The sequence below is a fragment of the Cheilinus undulatus genome, linkage group 16 (genome assembly GCF_018320785.1).
Source record: "Cheilinus undulatus linkage group 16, ASM1832078v1, whole genome shotgun sequence".
NCBI lineage: Eukaryota > Metazoa > Chordata > Actinopteri > Labriformes > Labridae > Cheilinus > Cheilinus undulatus.
Genome location: NC_054880.1, coordinates 41,998,959 through 42,022,980, shown reverse-complemented (window position 1 = coordinate 42,022,980; position 24,022 = coordinate 41,998,959). Strand labels below are relative to the sequence as shown.

Here is a 24,022-nt window from a genome sequence, read left to right as displayed (position 1 = left end):
GGTTAGCCTGTGAGGAAAATCTCTTGCAGAATTTTTCTAATGATGGTTCTAACATGAAGGTCCATTTAGGATTTTAATGTCCCCCAATGATCCCCAGTGAGTCCTAGTTGGTGATCTTCACATTCTGCCCATCTTGACTGCAAACAACCTGTCGCTGTGAATCAAATGTGAGGTACACAGTTAAAGACAAAATTATTTGCCTCCTGTGAAAATTTCAGTTTTTGCCAAGTATTTCCCAAGTTCTGCTCAACAGAGCAAGTAATTTTTAACACAGATTATCCAGACATCCTAGTTTTATTTTGGATGCTTACATTATTTTCTTTTGCACACAAAAAAGATCTACCAGGGTTTAAATTATTAGCCCATATTTTATACTTATTTAAAACAGAGGTTTATCTTCTAATTTACACTCAGTATAAAAATGTAGCAAGGGTTTGAGCTGCCACAGGAGAAAGCATCATGCTAAAGACCCCAGAACAACTGCCTGAGAGGTTGCAGACAGAGAAAAACTCCACTTCTGCAGAAGAGACCCCTTCAAGCCAGACTGAGGTATGCTAAGGACAACTTGGAGAAAGGTTCTGCATATAACTAGAGCTCTTTGGCTAGAGAAGCTGCTTTTATTTGGAGAAAGAAAGGAGACGCGTATAACCTATATAACCTAAAGAACGCCGTCTCCACAGTGACACAGCGGTGGGGATGCTTCAGTGTGTCTGGAACCGGGACTCTCTTAAAGGTGGAGAATGTGTGAAGATTTTGAAAGAAAACCTTAAGCTGTCAGACGCAAAACTGGCCGTGGGTCATTGCTTTGTCTTCCAACACAACAATGATCCAAAACATCCATGGCTCCTGGTGAAGAGCTTCCTCCAGGAGACTGAAGTGAAGGTTATTGACTAGCCTGACCAAAGCCATGACTTGAATCCCATTTAAGATCTGTGTTGTAAACCTAAGACCAAGGTCAACATCAGAAGACCATCAAATCTGGAGGAGCTTGAGGGATTAGTCAAAGAAGAATGGGCTGGGATTCCTCGGTAGACATGACTGAGACTCGTCTAAAACTACAACAAGCGACTGCAGGCTGTAATCCAGCAAAAAGGAGACACAACTGACTATTAATATCAGGGGGCTAATTCTGTGTGCAAAGTAAAATAATGTAAGCATCGAATATGAAACTAGAATGTCTGGAAAAGCTGTGTTAAAAGTTCCTTGCTCTGTTTAGCAGCACTTTACAGAGGGCAGCTATTAATCTGTATGTTTAAAACTACTTCTAGTGATTACGACTTGCAGTATGAATGAAAACAAGAGGCCAAGAGTGAATAAAATAGACTCTGACTATCCAAAAATGCCCTCTTAAATCCCTGTACAGATACAGGCAGATATAGACATTAAAACAATGAATTGGAGGACACTAGGGGGCGCGATGGACGGGTGAGATGCACCTGAGGCAGCTCTCGTGAATTTCGACTTAAATCTTCTATTTTCATCAAAACACGGGGGTTTTTTGATATTCATCCTTAAAGTTCCAAACAGTATACGCTCGGGGCATCAACTTCTCTACAAATTTAAAATGCCGCACTCAAGGCGGGGAAAGAGCAGGACGAGGGGTGACTCTGTGGATGAAGGCCCAGGTGGAGCCTCGACCTTGCCTGAGGAGGAGGAAGACGAGACAAGTGAATATGACCCCAACGAGAGCGTGGTGTTAGCGGCTATAGCTTCTTTACGCTCTGAGCTACATACTATAAAAACTGATATTTGTGACAAGATAGATGAAAGGATTGCGGACGTTTCGGTTACTCTGAGAGCTGAAATTGCCGCTTTACGTACAGAAACTGATGCTAACATTGCTAAGCTACAAACCCAAACCGGGTTGCAAGCGGAAACACTGAATGGACTGGAACAATCAGCCTCACGCACAACGGACATTATGGCGGAGTTGGAAACGCAAGTTAAACGCCTCACGAACAAAGTCAACCAACTGAACGATAAATGTCTGGATCTAGAGGGGCGCTCTAAGAGACAAAATCTGAGGATCGCGGGTGTGAAGGAGGGGATGGAGCATGGACAACCCGCCAGGGATTTTGCGGGTCTACTCAAGGAGGTGCTGGAACTAGAGGAAAAACCAGTGCTGGACCGAGCCCACAGAGCGATCAGGAAACGCCAAGGAGATGACGAGCCACCGCGGCACATGATTCTAAAGATTCATCATGGGCACATCTTTGATGATATTCTTCGCAAGATTTCTAACAAGAAGGAGCTAAAGTACCGAGGACAGCGGATCCAGATGTTTAGAGATCTCCCCTATGATGTTGCCAGGGCGCGTGCGGCTTTCACTCCAGTCAGGAAGCTTCTCCGGGACAAGCCCGGGGTCAGGTTTGGAATTGCATATCCAGCAAAGTTAAGAGTGACCCACAATGGTATGGAGCTTATGTTTACAGATCCAAAGAAGGCCTTGGCTTATGCTGAGAAACATTTCGGACCGGGGTGATCAGAGCTGGACGGTAATGCACGCACTACATATAATAGTTATCCACACGCCACACCTAAGTCATTTTGGTGAAAGACACATACTACGGTTTAAGATGGACTCCGGTTGTTACTGAAGTAGTGGGTTCACAACTGCAGCACATTTCTGTTACTGTGCTGTCACTGTGCTACTAGCAAGACTCCTAATTTCAGTTTTTCCCCAATAAGTTTAACTTATCAGTATTATTAGTATTATTTTACTTCATAAAACCCCATAAGGGCAATGCAGCCGGTGTCCTGTTTTGTTGATTACATTTCAATTCTGTAGAGCTGCTTTTTGTGTTTTGTAACTGTGAATTGACACCTAGACTGTCTGGAGATAAATAAGGAGGTGATCTTTATTTGATATTATTATTATTATTTTATCCTGTTTGACATTTTAGTTTATATAGTCCTCCAGGAGTGAGATTGTGTTGTACTCTAGGAGTAACACACAATGCAGTGGTTTTCTGGGTTAGTTGTTCAGAATAAGGGGCTGGGGAGGGTGGGGAGGAGTGTTACCTGACAGACAAGTGTGTGATGTACCAATATGACACCGGATGATTCAAGTACATCAAAGGGGAATATGGGTGAGGTGATATTCTGTTCCTGGAATGTTAAAGGGGTAAATGAACCTGTTAAAAGGGGCAAGGTGCTGGCACATTTAAAGTCTTTGAAAGCAGGGATTATATTTATGCAGGAAACCCATTTAAAGAGAGACTCACATCTGAGACTCAGATGTAAATGGATTAGCCAAGTTTATCACTCATCTTTCCCTTTTAAAACTAGAGGTGTAGCGATCATTATTAAGAAAGGAGTTCCCTTTAGACATCAACTTACTGTTGCTGATAAGGAGGGGCGATATGTTTTGGTGGTAGGAGAGTTGCATTCTAAACCCATAACACTGTTAAATATTTATGGGCCTAATCAGGATGATCCTGAATTCTATAGGAAGGTGTTTGGGCTAATTCCGGATGTGGCCACTACTAATTTGATTATTGGGGGCGATTTTAACTGTGTTCTAGATTACCATCTGGACAAATCATCTGTGCATTCAATGACCCCCTCCAATGCAAGTCAATTTCTGAATTCGTACATTGGGAATATGAATCTATGTGATGTATGGAGGATTTTCAATCCAACAGGCAGGGACTATTCTTTTCATTCACCCGTCCATAATAGTTATACCAGAATAGACTATTTTCTTGTAGATGGAAAACTGTTGCCGTACTCTGGAAATGCCAGATATCATAATATCATTATCTCTGATCATTCTCCCGTTACATTCTCTTTAAATTTATGTGATATACCCCCTAATCAGAGAAGTTGGAGGTTTAATCCACAACTTTTAACTGATGCTGGATTCTGTGACTATATTGAAAGACATATAAATTTATTTTATGAAACGAATGAAAAACCTGAGACTACACCGTCAGTATTGTGGGAGACTCTGAAAGTTTATTTAAGAGGGTGTATTATCTCATTCCAAGCATCAAAACGGAAACATGCCAAGGCAGAACAGTTGGATTTAGAAGCCCAGATACACAGACTTGACGCAGAAAATGCACAGTGCCCTTCTTTAGCCAAATTTAATAAGATTTTAACCCTTAAATACAAACTAAATAAGATACTCTCTGCAAAAATTAGTAAAGCCTTTGTTTTTGCAAAGCAGAAATATTTTGAATTCGGAGATAAACCGAATAAACTGCTAGCAAGACAGTTACGCAATTTAGAGAATGAGCATTACAATTCATAGAATAAAATCAGACACAGGAGAATTGCTAACCTCCCATTTAAAAATTAATGAAAGATTTCAGCAGTTCTATGAGAGATTATACTCCTCCCAAGTGAGGGCAACACCAGAGGTTATGCAGGAATTTCTAGAGGAATGTAAACTCCCAACGTTAAATCAAACAGATCGTGACTACTTAGGCTCTGAATTGACTTGTGGGGAAATAACAGAAACAATAAAATCACTAAAAAATGGCAAGAGCCCAGGGCCGGATGGCTTTAGTAATGAATTTTATAAGAAGCTTAACAAATTATTAGTACCTTATTTAAACAGGATGTATGGGCATGCGTTTGTAGGTGGAGAGCTTCCCCAGACGCTAAGTGAGGCAACTATAATTCTAATTCCAAAAAAAGGAAAGGACCTAGAAGAAGTCGGGTCCTATAGACCTGTATCTTTGCTTAATACAGATCAAAAGATCCTTACAAAGACTTTGGCTAAAAGACTTAGTACTATGATAGGAAAGCTGGTGCATCCAGACCAGACAGGATTTATTCCTCAAAGACATTCATATTTTAACTTACGACGACTATTTAATGTTATATATTCCACACGCTTTCCTGAAAAAGACCTTGCAGTGCTATCTCTAGATGCTGAAAAGGCCTTTGACCAGGTTGAATGGCCATATTTATTTGCAGTTCTTCATAAATTTCAACTTGGCAATAATTTCATTTCATGGATAAGATTATTATATAAAAATCCCTTGGCTAAAATACTGACCAACCAGACTTGTTCTCCTAATTTTAAATTGTTTAGAGGGACAAGACAAGGCTGTGCTTTAAGCCCTCTACTCTTTGCGCTAGCAATAGAACCTCTTGCCGAAAGAATCCGATTACATCCTGAAATCCATGGATATAACACAAAATACACGGTTAATAAAATATGTTTGTATGCTGATGATATCCTCCTTTTCATATCTCAACCAAAAATTTCAGTTACTTCAATTTTGTCTGTGATTAATCAGTTTGGATCATTTTCTGGGTATAGAGTGAATTGGGCTAAGAGCGAGCTCATGCCAATTCATCTTATGGATTCTGAGTGGCTCCAACAGGTTCCCTTTAGGATAACAGAAGAGAGGATTACATATTTGGGAATAGTTGTTACAAAAAATTGTAATTCATTATTTAAGGCCAACTTCGATCCCCTAATAGGAAAGCTTCATAATAATATTCAATTCTGGAGGACACTCCCTATCTCTCTTATAGGAAGAACAAATGCTATTAAGATGATTTTCCTCCCACAGTTGCTGTATCTCTTCCAGAATATTCCTGTATTTATATCTAAAGCATTCTTCAAACGTTTAGATTCTATTGTTCTCGACTTTGTGTGGGGATATAAATTGCACAGAATTGGCAAAGCACACCTTTGTAAACCTAAGACTCAGGGAGGGCTGGCTTTGCCCAATTTTTTGTATTATTATTGGGCTGCCAATGTTCGTTCCATTGCATACTGGTTAGATGATACAGCAGTGCTACCCAGTGGGTTAGAGATGGAAAGGGAGGATTGTTTACCTTTCACCATCGGTGCAATTATCCTGTCACCTATATCAATAAGTAAACATAGTTACCATAGCAATCCAGTTATTCATAATACCATACGTATATGGAAACAAATTACTAAATATTTCAAGCTGAGGGCCATGTCCTTCTTACTCCCTATAGTAGCTAATCCCTCTTTTGCTCCTTCCAACTTGGATGGTGCATTTCTTGGATGGAGAGACTTGGGAATATGTAAGGTTGGAGATTTGTACGTGGAGGGGGTCTTTGCATCATTTCAACAGTTAAAGCACAGATATGCCCTACTGCACCAAGACTTTTTTAAATATCTGCAGGTTAGGAGCTACGTGAGAGCATATTTACCGGGCTTCGAAAATGCAGGGCCAGACAAATTGGATAACTGTTTAAAAAGTCTGGCTGGGTCTGAGAATATAATATCCGGCCTGTATTGTACATTTCAGGATATAGCCCCCAAAAACACAGACACCCTTAAGGCAGTATGGGAGGCAGAACTGGGTAAACAGCTATCGGAGGATACCTGGAACAAAAGCCTGAAATACGTGCATGCATGCTCTATAAATGCTCGTCATTGTCTAATACAATTCAAAATTTTGCACAGACTGCACTACTCAAAGTCGAAGCTACACAAAATATTTCCTGACATTTCACCTGGCTGTGATAAATGCAACTTAACGAGCGACTTTGACACACAGTTATGCCCTGTGCCCAAGGCTGCAGAATTTTTGGATTGGAATCTTTAAATTTTTTCAAAGATTTTGGGGTGGAGATTAAACCTGATCCACTATTGATTATTATGGGAGTAGCAGAAGAACTAAAAGGCTTACAGGTAGTTCAACAGAATCTTCTGTCATATGGGCTTATCACTGCCAAGAAACTTATTCTTTTATTTTGGAAGAAGAAAGAAGTGCCTACTATCAAATTGTGGTTGACTGAATTGACGGACACACTTCATTTAGAAAGAATTAGATTCATTCTCAAAGACAAATTGGATAAATTTGAGAAGATTTGGCACCCATTGGTCTCCTTTTTGCAGAGTTGAATAATCCACTTGGCTTTGCAGATATAGGTTCAGGTGACACTCCAGGGGTGGGTTGAGGTTGGGGTTGGGATGAGAACAGTTTGTTATTGTTCTGTTGTTCACTTTGTACATAGATAAGAAGACTTTATGTATATGTATGTGGGTATGTATGTGTATATGTATGTATGTATGTATGCATTTGTGTATATATGTGTGTACGTATGTATGTATGTGTATATATATATATGATTTTGTTTTTGTTTTTTGTTTTTTGTTTTCTGCCTACTACTAAGGATGAAAGGACTTATTCATTTCATTAATTATGCCAGGCCTGGATAATTTTTTTTTTTTGTATGTAAAGGAAAAAGCAAAATGCTTTTGTGGATGCTATATGAAGATTCGATTTCTTTAATAAAAATATTTCAAACAAAAAAAAAAACAATGAATTGGTGAATTACTGTGTGCTAAAATGGCATGCATTATAAATGATCTGTGGCAGGAGAATAGACATTGCACCAGAGGATAATGTATATATTTTGAGCAAATACTTATCTATATTAAAGTTACACCTAGCCTAGACACATGATAGTATATAACCATGTGGTGAGTTTGAGTTGTGATGCTCCCTAAGAGCTGATGGGCACCTACTGTTGGATATTTGGGTGTTTATATTTCAGATTTTTTCTGTGACGCTCTGTCTTTGATTGCTTTTAGCTTAATGAGTAGGGGTCCCATATTGGTCAGCTTGAGGCCTTGAAATTAGTGAAACCACCCCTGCCAACACCACAACTATGTAGGGCATAGGGGCACTATCAGTTTGTGGGTTTTTGTAAAAGAAAAATGGGAAAAGTTGCAAGGAGCAGGGGAAAATCCTGTGAAAAGTACAGGAGAGTTTTTGAAGTCATGGTGCCGTTTGATTCCTGAGTGAGACTCAAACCAAAGAGGTCCAAATCGTTTCGTAGCCTCCCAGATCTGAATCGTAAGAATCAAACACGTTTGATATTTATGTTTCTAGGTCATCATGCCTCTGACGGAGTAGCCTACCCACAACTACCAACAAGAGCGAGCAGATACAGTAGCGTCACCAACCAGATCATCCGTACTCTCACCAGTCACAACCATAAACACAACAGTAACTCCACTCCTGCCAGGATTTCTTCCTGATTCTTCCCCTTGTTGTATCGTTTTTGCTGCACCTGTAACGAATGCCAGGGCAGCCTGTTTTGGAGAGACAGTAAGAGGGTATCGCAGACATCTGTGTTTGTTTGTTTTTGTCTGAAGTCACGTGATCACCCAAAGTTGTCGGCAGGTCGGCAGGTGTGTGGTCTCCAGTGATCTGACAGTCTGGCGGAGTTTTCTAGTGTGTGTGTTCAGAGGATTAAAGATGAAACAGTTTTTGAAATGTTCCTGATGTCTGTGGTGTGATGAGTGCTGTGATGTCAGATTAAAAAATCCTGTTGTGTGTGGCCTCAGCTTGCTTGTAACCTCACCAGAGGTAAAAGGCACCAGGTGATAAGGCCCACCCTCAGATTTAGCTGGGCCCCTTAAAAACCCAGACAATGGGCCCTCCACAGTTGTGATTTATTGACAATACGAATGTATGTGTGTTTGATCTGAAGCACAAAGTTACCTCATGTTGGAGCTGAAAAGTGTGTCCAACTGTGATGTTGGTACTCTTTATCTCACGACTTCTCTTATACAATATTGACACTTTTATTTTGCCATTTTTTGCTGTTTTTCACTCATTTTTGCCCCTTTTCTACCCATTTCTGCAACATATATTTGCAACTTTTTGCCTTGCTTAGCTGCCTTTTTCCATTTTAACAAATTGTTGACCTTTTTTTATCCAAATATGCCACTCTTTGCCGATTTTAGCCCTTTTTTGGCCATTTTATGCCCATTGATGCCACTTTTTGCCTATTTAAGCAGCCTTTTGCATTTTTACCAAATTTTGCACATTGTTGTCAATTTTTGCCACTTTCTGCTGCCTTTTGTCAAATTGTGTCACTTCTCCTTGTTACGTGACCCAGTTTTTCCACTTTCACTTGTTTAAGTCCCTTTTTCCCATTCTTTTAAAATTTTCTTTGCCACATTTCACCCATTTTTGCTCCTTTTTTTTTACCCATTTTTGTCTCTTTCCTATTTTTGGGATTTTTTTGCCTTTTTCCTGCTTTTAGCCCATTTATGCCCCTCTTTGCCCAATTTTGTACCCTTTGCCTTTTTACCGTTTTTGCCCATCTTAGTCCAATTTTCCCGCTTATGCTTTTTTTAGTCCATTTTTGCCACTTGTCACTTGTTTTAATCATTTTTTGGCATTTTTTAAAAGTTCTTTATTCCGTGTTTCATCTTATTTTTACCACTTCTAACCCATTTTTGTCTCTTTTCACTATTATTCTCTTCTTTTCTGAAAAATCTCAGTTTCTTCTGCTTCATGCATCCTGACATTTGTGCACATTATGGCCAAGCCATGAAGTCTAACATGACTTTCCTAATCATTAAGTGTAATGTGCCCGTCCACATTGTTTACATCACTAATGAAAAGGTTTTCTACTTTAAGAAAAGGGGTTTACTTTTGAAAAAAAGAGTATACTCTACAACAGCATAAATATGACTGTTGCTTTGATCAGAGTGGTTATTATTCAGGTTAAATGTTAATATTTTTATCACAGCTTAACTTTTTGAATGGACCATGTTTTCGCTGATCTCCATGGGCCCCTAGTTTGTCAGGGCCCCAGAAAGCTCTCCCCTCTATCTGTCCTTATGGGCGGCCTTGAGTATGATTCCTAATGGAAAATCACAAAAATGAGAAGAGTCGAGACGAGTCAAGCCAGTGCCACATTGTCAAAAAGCACCAAAAACAGAACTGCTGCATAAAAGCACCAAAAGCTGCAATTCTGCCACCAAACCTACTCACCTTAAATGATCTCCACAGGGCGACAGAGGCCAGCGGGGACCAGTCGGACCACAGGGTGTTGTCGGAAAACCTGTAAGTTTCTTATTTTGTGTATGTTTTCACCTAAAAAACAAATAAATGTATATGAGGGTATGATATCTAATTAAAAATACATCTTCACAGGGAAGCAAAGGAGAGAGAGGACCCCCAGGTGTCCCAGGAGCTCAGGGTCTAAGTGGCACTAAAGGAGATAAGGTCTGTGAGAGTTTATAAAGGAGAAAAACACTGTAAAGCATGGGCATTATTGCCTCTGCTCATGCAGGCTTTATGATGATGCAGTTGCCCAGTCTTCTCCACAGGGGGCAGTGTTTATCCATGAATAAAAGGCATGAAACAGTAAAACACTGAAATGAGGCAGGTAATATAAATAAGCAATATAAATGATAATCCAGGCGTCCTCGTCTTCCAAGTTTGAGAAAGGACAAAACATCTTTCTTATTTTCTGATATATGATGTCTCAATTTTGCATCATTGTTTTAGTTTCTTGGTTGATGTTAAAATCTAAATTCGCCCGCGTTTGCATGCACTGAACAGATCTTTCTTTGCAGGGTTTCCAAGGAAAAGTCGGGTCAAAGGGAGACATTGTGAGTAGAAACTCTGCCCTTCAAACTGGACCGTCCAATCTCAAATTTCATGTGTAGCTCCATGTCAACAATCTCTCTCCTCTTGATCTTGTTTCTTTCTGTTTAGGGTGACCCCGGCGTTGAGGGATTGGCCGGAGAGAAAGGTGAAAAGGTAAAAATCGTTACTGCACCACCGGCTGTTTCAAACCTTTTTTTCATCTTCACAATAAGACTTGTGGGCTTCAGATGAGAAGCTTGTCTCCGTAGGCATCAAAGTAAAGTGATAAAAAAGCAGAAAATATCACAACTGTAGTGAAGTTAGGAAGTAGAAAGAGTCTGTTTTGGAATTTGCATATAAATCCCTGTAATAGTCCAGATGGCAAATGAGCTATTTACATGACAGTGAAGCGATGATGCACGTTGGCTCTTTGTAGCAGCGTTTTTGGGCATTCATTTACAAAATTCACTCTTGAATTATTGCTCAATGAGCATCTGTGAGGCACAAATGATAGATGGAAGTGATGAAAATGATGACTTCTCTGTGTGTGCTGTGACAGGGTTTGTCTGGTGAGCCTGGACCCAAAGGACAGGTGAGGTTTGGCTTCCTAGACCTCCATTAAACCCCCCTCCCTTTTTAACATAATCATATTCCATTAGTGTCTTATTCAGCCCTCATAAAATCCCTCTTTTTTGTTGCTTCTGTCCTCATAGCAAGGTATCAGGGGAGACATGGGACACAATGGACCCACTGGGGACCCTGGTAAGCCTGGAGACCAGGGGCCAGCAGGACTTCCTGGTCCTAGAGGACTCAACGGAGAGCGAGGAGTTCCCGGCATGCCTGGTATTCCAGGAGCATCTGTGAGTTGGTCGATTTTATGAGAAACCAGTTGCATACAACATGATAGATACACTCTGCTGATGCTCAGATGTCCCCTTCCTCTCTGCAGGGACGTGATGCGTCAGACCAGCATATTATTGAAGTGGTGTTGAAGATGTTGCAGGGTGAGAGCGTCTAGACAGGAATGTTCACCTTTGATGTCCATAGGGGAGATTAGATTAGCCCTCTACTTTCATCTTCTGAGCAATCAGTTTCCTGTTATCAAAGGTAATTCAATCAATAAGATGCTTCTGCTTCCTCTGTTGCAGAGAGGCTAGCGGCGGTAGCAGTAAGCGCCAAGAGGGCTGTGCTCGGTGGAGCCGGCGTGATGGGTCCACCCGGGCCTCCTGGACCTCCAGGGTCACCCGGACCTCAGGGACCTCATGGTTTACCTGGTGCACGTGGCATTCCTGGAATGATCGGAGCACCAGGACAGATTGGAAACACAGGATTGAAAGGTAGAAAGAGACAGATGAGGATCAACATCTTTGAATGAGGCATCTTAAATAAACCTCAGGCTAGGGCTGGGCAATAGGAAAATATCATATGTAACATAAATATGACCAAAAATCTCAATATCTGTTAGCAGAAAGTGAAAAAAGGGTTTTATCCCTTATTTTCTATAGGGAAATAACAAAAGCAAGTCACAGTCTCATAGGCCAAAAGCCAAATGTCACACTGGAACTTAAAGCAGCCAGCTGTTAACACAGACAGAGTTTTATACAAACCTCTGAACATGTTGCTGTAAAACTGGGTATTTTATATAGGGTCTAATACTGATTCTGTGGCTTTTGCTGCAAGCCCCAAGTGGACACTTGTAGAACTGCAGCCTTTTGCACTTTATCACAGAGGTTGCAGCTTTTCAAAAATATTTTTTTACACAGCTTTTACTTTATAGTTCTGTTTGAGTCTTACTAATCCTACAGGTTAATTAAACACCTTACTTTAGGTTCAGGTTTATTTTATTCTCACAGAATTATCAATTCATAAGCCTTCTCTTGCCACATAAGTCGACCAGTCAATTTTCATTCATTTGGGGTAAATCACAGCAAAAGTAAGCAGGTATCTATCTATATATAGAGCGGATATAGATTGATTTTTGTTGTATAATTTACAAAGTAAACATTAATATATCAATGAGCAGAGACTTGGAAGCAAAGGTAAGAAAACACAACTTTGTAGCAGAGACCTTGAACAGAGCCACACTGATTGGTGACTTCATGCTCTTTCAAAAGAGGAGAGTTTATGCCTGCTTTTATAAATCAGAGAGGCTTTCTGCCTGTCTGACCTGAAGTTTGAGACAACTTTTTTTGTCTGATAGGACCTTCATATGTGTAAAAGCATCTGTGCAAGTGCAACATAAGGCTAGGTAGAAGTGAACAAAGTGTAGATAATGTACAAGTGCAGTTTTAAAAGTCAGCTCCAAATAAAACTGGTGGAAGAGAGAGAAACTACTTTTGAAATCATAACTGTAGGCTTCTCTAGCAGACCTGCATTCAGGGAGGGTGATGCTCTACAGGTGTCATCTCAGTGCTGGGACAGGTGTGTGTCTGATTGCCCCTGATCCGGACCAGGTGTGGAGAATTTATATGCACCCCTGGATTCAAGCATATTCTGCTGACTGATTACCACAGCAATGGAGGTAGTGAGCGTTCGTCTCAGGCCTTGTCCACAGGAGGTTTTTCCTCATCCATATTCAAACATAATCCTGTCCATACGCAGCGTGTTAGGAACATCTACGTCGACACAGAGGCACACAGGCCTGCAGACAGATTTGGCTGGGCCCCTGTCAAACCCAGAGAATGGGCCCTCCTCTGCTGTGATTTTTTGATGATATCATAGCATGTGTGTTTTATCAGTTGCATTGGTGCTAGTGTCCTGAATAACAGTTACTTCATTTTGGAGCTGAGAAGTGTGTCAAACTGTTATTGGGTTCTAATGGTGCCACTTTTTAACCACTTTTCCAACCCAATTTTGCCACTTTTATTTGCCTCTTTTCAACAATTTTTGCAAACTTTGCCCAATTTTACCCTCTTTTGACACTTTACACCAATTTTGCCCAGTTTTAACCCATTTTCATCACTTTCTCCCACCAATTTTAACGTACTTTGTCAAATTTATGCCAAATTTTGTCAATTTCAAACATTTTCACCACTTTTTTCTGCCTGTTTTTGCCACTTGTAAACAAATTCCTGCCACTTTACGCCTATTGTTGCCTCTGTTGACCCATTATTGCCACTGTTAACCCCTCTTTACCATTTTTAAGCCAATGTTTGCCCATTTTAACTACATTTCACTATTTGTTTTGTCAATTTCTGCCAGTTTACTGCCACTTTTTCAATATACAATTGCTTTGCTGAACTCCTGTGGCCCCCAGTCAGGATGGGCCCTAGAGAGCTCATCCGAAGTTGCTATGGAAACGAAAGTAATGTTTTCCAGGGCTGTGTAGGTCTGCAGAAGCACCACAAAAACAGAGTGTGCAATTTTCTCACCATCACAAGTCTATCGGAGGTTGGTTTAGAGTCGTAGAGTTGTTATACCTCAACCTTTGTGCTTCACTTTTTGTTCAGGTTTGGCAGATATTGTGGTTAGGTTTAGGGGTGTTTCCCTTTTCTTCTCTGAGAGTTTAGTTTGTAGTTAACCTGCCCTTTGCTCAGATCTGCATTTTTGCTTGTTCACATTACTTTTTTAAAACATGGCCTTTAGCAGACTCCTCCCTTCCCTTCAATGGATTCACATACAAAAGTAGTTCAAATATGATTTAAAGAAAGAATCGAATTCAGTGTCACATGTTCAGTCTAAACTGTCATGAAAAAATAAGATCTAATAAAAGGTCCATATTTGCAGCCCACTTCCTGTTTTATGGCAGAAGGCCCACTTGGTTACTCTCTGCTCTTAGAAGATCCTTATTTACCAGGATTTTTCTTACATTTGTTCCCACGTTACTGGGAATAGTCTTTGAGAGGTTCATATAATTGTTTGCACCTGTGTTCTTTTATTTATTATTAAAGAATGCTGTGTTCATAAGCTTGGAGCTTGCTCAGATGTTCCTAATCAGAACTAAACAGAGACCCTTTGAGGGCGAGGGACTGCAGGGCAGTTTGTTCCCATAAAAGTTACAGAGCGGACAAAAGATGTTGTAAATTTGATCATTGAAAACTTTAAAAGTATGCATTAATTCCAAATGTGAGGAGCTGTTCTGGGATGATGGGGTGACATTTACTTTATTTATTTATTATTTATTTCGACTGATACTGATATCACTATAGATGAAGTTGAGACCTTAAACTTCAGTCCGTAACCTCCTGAGACCTGGGCTTTACTTTAGACTACATTTTAGTTTCTCCCACTTATTTTGGATCATTTGGATCTGATAAGTTCAAAAGCTTGAACTTATAGCAGGAATTAATTATGACTGAAAATGAAGTCCAATATCAACACAAAATCCCTAAAATTTCAAAGAAACAACCTGAAATTTCTGTGAAATATTCTTAAACATATATTTAAAATTTCTCATAAAAACACTCCTCAAAATTTTCCAAAAATTATCCCCAAATGTTTCAGTGGAAATTTATCCTAAAGCCTAAATTTTAATTTTAAAAAAAGTCTAAAAAAAATTCCACCTTAATCCCTGAAAAAATTACAAATAAATTCCCTGTGATTCCATGAAAAATGATTGAAAATTCCCCGAAACATACCATCAAATTCCCTATAAAATCCCATTTCCCAAGTTTCTGTGAACATACCTAAAAAAATGTATGCAAATTTTCCCCAAAGAATTCAAATAAAATTCCACAAAAATTGCAGACATTTCCCAAATTTATACAAAAATACTGAACAGTGAAAAAAATATCCCCCAAAAATAAAAATGACAAAATTTCCTTACAAATACCACGAAAAAAGTCATGGCAAAAGCACTTCCAATGAAATGCTTAAAAACACACAAACATATCGCAAAATTCCTGTGATAATTCTTGAAAATGTCATAGTGTTACGGGCTAACCCCGGGTAAATAAACAATGTCGGCAACCAAAGCCCTGACATCTAGTGTCTTAAAGAAAAGATGAAAGAAAACAGGACTGGGTTTCAGTGTTGGAAACACAAGCTGGGTAAGCCCACCTGCACGCCGTTGTCGTCAGGGCCTCCGGCCTAGTTCGCTGTTGAAGCGTCGCATGGTTCGGCAAGCCCAAGCGTTCTTTCAGGTCAGTTTTAGTTCGGCTGGGATGTAACTCAAAAACAATGACGTGTTTCATTCAAGTCCATGGAGTTAGGGTTGCTGTACAGTCCGAGTTGTCGTCTTCTTCTCTCAGTGGCAGCGTTCCCCGCTACCCGAGTCTTGTGACGTCATTTGAAGGTGACACAGTTGCAGCTTCGCACGCACTGCTGTCATGGTGCATTCAAGACTGTTGGACATTCCAACACAGCTTAACCTATTGGTTATTTCCCACATAAAACCAATCCAAAACAATTTACAAAGAGAAAAGAAAAGAAGAGAAGAGGAACTCTATCATGCTTATTCCAAGTGAATTACTTTAGCTTGTATGGACAGTTCAGACATTTTTCTAAAAAATAAGTAACAGAAAAATTTTTACTATGTTGTAGGAAAGCCTGGATGTAATGGTGTCATATGTGCATCCAGGGTTCTAGGATGTTGAAGATGAAGGAATAAGTCTGAAAAACCTTCAGCATCTGTTGGTCTTATAACTTACAGACTTATAATGTACAGCTGACATGTTGGTTGTAAATATCAGAAGAATTGTTCATATCCACCAGTGCCGATAACTAGCTGCCAGGGCACATCTCACCCCATTCTTTTTTACTTTTCTAGGAAAGAGAGGGCCTAAAGGAGAAAGAGGAGACCCTGGTAAACCTCATCCTGGACTACCAGGACCTCCAGGAATACAAGGTGAGGCCAGAGCTGCGGCTCAGTTAGTAGTAAGTCGTCTCTCAACCATGAGTTCGGGGGTTTGACCCCCAGCTCCTGCTGTCAAATATCAGATGTTGACAAATGTTTGCCGCAGCTGGCTTTCAGTGGAGTACAGACGTGTGTGTGTGTGTGTGTTTAGATAACACTGATGGCCACTCTGCAGCTTCAGCCTTAAGTGTGTGAATGTGGTGTGAACAGTCAGGTGGTGAGAAAAGAGCTATACAAGCTGCAACTTTAAAAGCCTGGCTTTCTTTGAGCTTTGTGTACACACACATTGAATGTAAAACAGCATTAAATACTGACAGGAGGTTAAATAGGATAAGAGTCCAGTAAGAAACTGAAGGACTTGGCATTACAGCTCTTTCCACAGGAGAGGCTGCTCAAAGGCATTTTAAAAGCATCATTAACTCCAGTCATTGAACAGATGCTCTTGAATGTAAAAGGACTTCAACAGAACACACTTGTTTAAACACTCACACACACCCTTAATACACATTAAATACCCACATCTGACTTTCAGTTAAACCCCTTTTTGATGTCGGCCCCCCTCAGGTCCTCCTGGTGTTGATGGTGTAGCCAGGGATGGCCGCCATGGTGAAAGAGGACCACAAGGAGCAGCCGGAGAGGCCGGTCGCCCCGGTAAGGCGGGCTCACCTGGTCTCCCAGGCTACTGCGAGGCAGCCATGTGTCTGGCTGCGTCAGCGTACACCTCCCCGAGGCTACAGGAGGCGGGAAGAATCAAAGGACCCAATGTTTAGGGAGCTGTCTCTCCATCAGCAGCTCACAAATCCTGGGACAGAGAGAGAGAGAGAGATAAAGAGAAGGAGAAAAGACCACGGATCTTAGCAGGACAACATCCAGAATGAGAAGGCAGGGGGGCAGTAACAGTAGCCCCTCTTTTTTTGGAAACCTGAAGTTTTAACTGGTGGGACACACTCTGATCTTAATCCCCCACATCACCATGACAACTGCAGCTCACAGCCACCCACATCTTTCTGAATCCTCTTGTGTTTTTGGATCATGTCAGTGTCGGTCCCGTCCAAATATCCCTGTCCTGTTCCTGCAGTGAAAGAGGAACAGATTTATTTTGCATCAATTCAGCATGTAAGAGCTGAGAGGAGAACAAAGTGTGGAAAAAAAAGGTGCTTTTCTTTTACAAAGTGGTCACTTTAAATGCTTTTACTTTTTTTTTTTCTTTGAGACGTGTTTGGAAGTTTAAATACCCTGCTTCTCATGTGGCATCACACCTGCTGCCTTGTACAAAAAGGACCAATAAATGATTGAAACTAACATTCAGTACTGTACTGCATGTTAAACTGAGGAATTATCACGTGTTAGCAAGAGTGAAATCCCTGATTTACCTCATTTGTACATCCCCCTCTCCCCTCCACATCCCCGCTCTCTCCCCGACTCTCATTTTAGAAACTAACGACTAGCTTTATCTCTTCCTCTTGTTGCCTGGCAACGGCATATCCCGATGGGCACTCCCATCTCCCACAATGCAGTGCTGTAAATCTTTGTAAATGTGTGTTGATTATTATGTAGAGAAAAAGGAATGGGTTACGATATGCACCAACAGAAATCCTGTGTTAATGAATTCAGCGAGTAATAAAAAGTTCCTCCAGACAGACGGCGGATCAGTCCGAATGTGCTTCCTATGCCACTGTCAACTGTTCACAGGGTGTCAGCGATTTTATGACTGATTTATTCTCAGCAGAAACTATTTATTGTTCTTTATATAATCATCTGTAAAGAGGGTTTTTTCTGACTGTTCAGGTCAACCCAAACCAATAAAGAGGAATCTTTTTTAAAATCTGTTCTTCTGTATCATGTGGGGCACTGAAACAAGTCTCTTAGGGTTAGCTCAACTATTTTAGCTCCTTTACTTCATTTCTCTTCATCTTCTAATTATTTATACTGTCAATGCATGCTTGTAAATAAAGTCCCATGTTTCCAAAGCTGCACATACTCAGCTTTTGTTGTAATCTTGCAACATAAAGGCCCGACGGTCCAAACTTCAATGCCACACCAGGATGATATAGATTCAGTTACAAACACTGTATAGAAAGACACAAACTTTTTCTCACCATCTGATCTTAAATCAGACAAAAATGTTCCTGTTTTGACTCACTTAGGATTACCAACATTTTTTGTATTTGCTAAATGCCAGAGTAATGAGATTGTTTTTACTAATTTCTTCAAAATCAGGAGTTTGCATACACTAACATTACTTTGCCTCTCAACAGTTTGGGAAAGCCCAGATGATGATGTCATGGCTTTTGAAGCTTCTGATTGGTTAATTCAGTAGTTCTCAACCTTAGGGTCGGGACCCCTTTGGGGGTCGTGAGACACTGAGAAGGGTCTCCAGATGCCCTTAAAATCTAAGTTTTAAATTACACTGTTGCCACTTTACACCATTTTTGTCCAATTTTAACCCCTTTTCATCATTTTCCCCACCAACTTTAACACATTTTTACCATTTAACACCTATTTTTTTGTCAGTTTTAAACTTTTCCACCACTTTTTTCTGCCTGTTTTTGCAACTTCTAAAGCAATTCTTGCCACTTAATTAATGTTGACCCATTATTGCCACTATTAACCCCTTTTTTTACAGCCATTTTTCCCATTTTAACCCCATTTCACCAGTTGATTTGCCAATTGTTGCTAATTTAACCAATTTCTGCCAATATCTGCCTTTTTTGTTTCTCAGTTAACCCTTTTTTTTTTTGCCAGATTTTAAGACTATTTTTCATCCCATTTTTGCCAGTTTAAGCCATTTCAGCCACTTTTTAACTCCCTTTTACCACTATTTATGCCCATTTTTTGCCACTTTAACCCATTTTTGCTAACTATTTTGCCATTTTTGTCTAATTTTTGCCACTTCGAACGCATTTCTGCTACATTTAAAATTCACCACCTTTTCCACCACTTTTGGTCGTTATTAACCCATTGTAGCAATTTTTAAACCAATTTTATTTATTTATTTTTTTACAAAGGGGATTTACATTTTGAAGAAGGCTATTTACTACACAAAGGATTTAAAAACGATATCGTTTCTTTGACACACTGCTTCCATTTGTGGCTTCATGGGAAAATCAGCCAAGATATCAGGGAGAGAATAGTGGACCTCCACATGTCTGCTTAATCCTTGGGTATAATTTCCCGATGCGTGAAGGTCAAACAGTGATACGCAATTTTAACCCTTAGAGATCCACTGGCTATTTTGCCGTTTTGTTAATTTTCTTATGACAAAATAAACCACTCAGAAAATGTATACCATGCTCATGTTTAGTATAATCTTTTTCAACACTACCACAACTTTATAAAATGAATATATATTTCTTTTAAATTTAATTTACTGTGTTAGATATAGATCCTCCAAAAAACACAACACCCCACAAAAATGGATTTTTAAAAACTGTTATCTAAAACAATACATTGTCATTTTAAAAAGAAATTACAATAAGCTGAAATAATGAAAAAATATCAGTGTCAGATCCTTCCACTGATCCCCTGTCCCCTTTGTGTAACAGTAATTTTTATATCAAATTAAAATGATCATTTTTCTTGTTTTACTTGGCCTATTGACTTCAAACAAAAACTGAAAGAAAGCTCAAAGATCATGTTTTCCACACAAAGTGATGCAATGCAAAATGTGGCTTTGTTTTCATGCTATCATGTCACAAATGTAGCTCATGATGAAATCGCACCAGCGTGATCGTGGACCCCTAATATTTAAATACCATGGGGATGTCCAGCCAGCATACCGCTCAGGAAGGAGAAGGGTTCCAAGTCCCAGAGATGAACATGCTCTGGCGTAAAATGTATCAACCCTAGAACAAAAGCTAAAGAGCTTGTGAAGATGCTGGCTGAAGCTAGTAGGAGCGTGTCATCGTCCGCAGTAAAACGAGTCAGGTACCCAGGCCACTCAGCGAGCAAAAGCAACATAAAGAAGCCAGCTGACAGTTTGCATATGAACACAGCGACAAAGAGCTTAATTCCTGCAGACATGTCCTGTGGGCTGAGGACAGTAAAACTGAACTGTTTGGCCATGATGACCAACGTTACATTTGGAGAAAAAAGGGGGTTAGCTTGCAAGCCTGAGAACACTATCCTAACTGTGAAGTAGCAGCGTGGAGGCATCATGTTGATCTCCTGGTGAACGACTGACAGCACTGATGCTGGAAACACTGGAATTCAAGCACAGTGCATTCTGTGCTTCTCTGATCTAAATCCAGACTCAAACTGAATGCTAAATTAACTTACCTCCAAAAGCACAACTTTGGAGTATTGTAAACTTTGGCAGCTATTTGTAATTTTAGTCTAGTTTTAGTCAGGAGAACTCAAAAACATTTTAGTCTAGTTTTAGTTAACGAGAACTCAAAACATTTTAGTCTAGTTTTAGTCCACGAGAACTCAAAACATTTTAGTCTAGTTTTAGTCTAGTTTTAGTCAACGAGAACTCAAAAACATTTTAGTCTAGTTTTAGTTAACGAGAACTCAAAAACATTTTAGTCTAGTTTTAGTTAACGAGAACTCAAAAACATTTTAGTCTAGTTTTAGTCCACGAGAACTCAAAAGCATTTTAGTCTAGTTTTAGTCCACGAGAACTCAAAAACATTTTAGTCTAGTTTTAGTCCACGAGAACTCAAAAACATTTTAGTCTAGTTTTAGTCCACGAGAACTCAAAAACATTTTAGTCTAGTTTTAGTCGATGAAAACTCAAAAACATTTTAGTCTAGTTTTAGTCGATGAGAACTCAAAAACATTTTAGTCTAGTTTTAGTCCACGAGAACTGAAAAACATTTTAGTCTAGTTTTAGTTAATGAGAACTCAAAAACATTTTAGTCTAGTTTTAGTCCACGAGAACTCAAAAACATTTTAGTCTAGTTTTAGTCGACGAAAACTCAAAAACATTTAAGTCTAGTTTTAGTCGATGAGAACTCAAAAACATTTTATTTTAGTTTTAGTCGATGAGAACTCAAAAACATTTTAGTCTAGTTTTAGTTAATGAAAACTCAAAACATTTTAGTCTAGTTGTAGTCGACGAAAACTCAAAAACATTTTAGTCTAGTTTTAGTCGACGAAAACTCAAAAACATTTTAGTCTAGTTTTAGTCGACGAGAACTCAAAAACATTTTAGTCTAGTTTTAGTCAATGAGAACTCAAAAACATTTTTGTCTAGTTTTAGTCAATGAGAACTCAAAAACATTTTAGTGTAGTTTTAGTCGATGAGAACTCAAAAACATTTTAGTCTAGTTTTAGTCAATGAGAACTCAAAAACATTTTAGTCTAGTTTTAGTCCACGAGAACTCAAAAACATTTTAGTCTAGTTTTAGTCAATGAAAACTCAAAACATTTTAGTCTAGTTGTAGTCGACGAAAACTCAAAAACATTTTAGTCTAGTTTTAGTAGACGAGAACTCAAAAACATTTTAGTCTAGTTTTAGTCGACGAGAACTCAAAAACATTTTAGTCTAGTTTTAGTCAACAAAAACTCAAAAACATTTTAGTCTAGTTTTAGTCGACGTAAACTCAAAAACATTTTATTTTAGTTTTAGTCGATGAGAACTCAAAAACATTTTAGTCTAGTTGTAGTCGACGAAAACTCAAAAACATTTTAGTCTAGTTTTAGTCAACAAAAACTCAAAAACATTTTAGTCTAGTTTTAGTCGACGTAAACTCAAAAACATTTTATTTCAGTTTTAGTCGATGAGAACTCAAAAACATTTTAGTCTAGTTTTAGTTAATGAAAACTCAAAACATTTTAGTCTAGTTGTAGTCGACGAGAACTCAAAAACATTTTAGTCTAGTTTTAGTCGACGAGAACTCAAAAACATTTTAGTCTAGTTTTAGTCCAAGAGAACTGAAAAACATTTTAGTCTAGTTTTAGTCGACAAAAACTCAAAAGCATTTTAGTCTAGTTTTAGTCAACGAGAACTCAAAAACATTTTAGTCTAGTTTTAGTCAACGAGAACTCAAAAACATTTTAGTCTAGTTTCAGTCAATGAGAACTCAAAAACATTTTAGTCTAGTTTTAGTCCACGAGAACTGAAAAACATTTTAGTCTAGTTTTAGTCGATGAAAACTCAAAAACATTTTAGTCTAGTTTTAGTCAACGAGAACTCAAAAACATTTTAGTCTAGTTTTAGTCAACGAGAACTCAAAAACATTTTAGTCTAGTTTCAGTCAATTAGAACTCAAAAACATTTTAGTCTAGTTTTAGTCCACGAGAACTGAAAAACATTTTAGTCTAGTTTTAGTCAACGAAAACTCAAAAACATTTTAGTCTAGTTGTAGTCGACGAAAACTCAAAAACATTTTAGTCTAGTTTTAGTTGACGAGAACTCAAAAACATTTTAGTCTAGTTTTAGTCGACAAAAACTCAAAAACATTTTAGTCTAGTTTTAGTCAAAAAAAAGTTCTCAAGTCTTAGTCTTTACTTTTAGTCCATTTATTTAGTCATACAGAAACATTGTTTTTTGACAGATTTACCACCAGTAGACATATCACGGATTTTGAATGTCTTTCATCTTCATGAAAACTAAACTTACTTTTTGTCAGTTTTAGTCATCACAGATCTATTTTTGTTAGTCTTAGTCTCGTTTTTGTCATAGAAAAAAAGGCTGTCGACAAATAGTTTTAGTTGACAAAATTGCACGACTGAGAACGGCCCACTTCTTTTTCTCCTTAGTCCAGGTGAAACCCTTGTAGTCCATTTTCTGCACCCTTCTATGTGTGTGGTGGTTGTCCGCTCCTTGTGAAGCTCCCTTAAGTTCTCGAATCTGCTTTGTTTGAAAATCCTCTGAGGGCTGAGCTCATCCCTGTTGCTTGTGCGCCTTTTTTTTACCTGACTTTCCCTTCCAGTCAACTTTAATCTGCTTTGATACAGCCTTGGAACAACCTGCCCTTTCAGCAGTGACCTTCTGTGGCTTACCCTCCTCGTGAAGGATGGCAATGATTGTCTTCTGAAGCACCGTCTTCCCTATGATTGCAGTTTTATGTACTGAGCCAGAGTGAGAAAACTTTCCACAATGTTCTAATATTTTGAGAAAATGGATTTTTGAGAGTTATAAGCCAGAATCATCAAGATTACCAAAAAAAAAAAAAAAACAAAAAACAAAAAACAAAAACGTATTGATGTTTCACTTTGTATAAGATGAATATACTTTTACATGACATTCTAACTTTTTTGAGATGCACCTGTAGGAGTTATGTAAGGTAAAAGTTGAGGATAACACTGAAGACCCATTCAAACAGGCTGGACAGTTCATGAGCTCATAGATGGATGATTTCTGGACGGGCCTCGTGGGCACAGACTGAAAAATCAGTTTGAAGACAGTAAAAACATCAAACTAAAAAGAGACACCTTCACAACCACAGAGCTGGAAAAAAAAATAAGCACAGTACAAACAAACAATTACAGAGAGACAGAACAAAATGAGCTGATGCAAAACAACCTCAAAAAAAGGCCATAAAACTACAAAGCCATACCTTACAACTACAAATTAACAGTTAACTACAAAAGAGCTTTCATGAATAATCTGCCCTCTTTCTTTTATCTGAGGTCACATCAGAGTGGTGGCCAAAAACAACTGTAAACATCAAACCTCAAAGGGATTCAGCTTTAAAGAAACAAGGGAGAAGAAAAGAGAAATAATGCAACCAAAAAGGAGGCAAAGACAACTACAAACATGCAAGACATCAGAAACACAAAAGAGCACCTACAAAGAGTTAAAAACAACTAAAATGTCCTTTGAAGAAAAGGAAAGTTGGACCCATGGCTGCCTGTCTCATAATTCTTTCATGGGTGGATAATATTATTTCAAAGGAGCTGAAAACTGAACGCAGTTTGACAATGAGTCACACAAAATACAGCA

At 38.9% G+C, this 24,022-nt stretch overlaps 1 protein-coding gene across 1 annotated transcript in view; it reads left to right on the top strand.

The window, feature by feature from the left end:
- Positions 1–17,175, top strand: part of col9a2 (procollagen, type IX, alpha 2) — a 45,501-nt gene extending 28,326 nt beyond the window's left edge. Inside the window, exons 23-32 of the mRNA XM_041809488.1 lie at positions 9,756–9,809; positions 9,900–9,971; positions 10,325–10,360; positions 10,467–10,511; positions 10,897–10,929; positions 11,051–11,197; positions 11,287–11,341; positions 11,486–11,674; positions 16,045–16,122; positions 16,696–17,175. Coding sequence (XP_041665422.1) covers positions 9,756–9,809; positions 9,900–9,971; positions 10,325–10,360; positions 10,467–10,511; positions 10,897–10,929; positions 11,051–11,197; positions 11,287–11,341; positions 11,486–11,674; positions 16,045–16,122; positions 16,696–16,901 — 915 coding nt within the window. The 3' untranslated portion in view covers positions 16,902–17,175. The remainder of the gene's footprint in view (positions 1–9,755; positions 9,810–9,899; positions 9,972–10,324; positions 10,361–10,466; positions 10,512–10,896; positions 10,930–11,050; positions 11,198–11,286; positions 11,342–11,485; positions 11,675–16,044; positions 16,123–16,695) is intronic.
- The last annotated feature ends 6,847 nt before the right edge of the window (positions 17,176–24,022 follow it).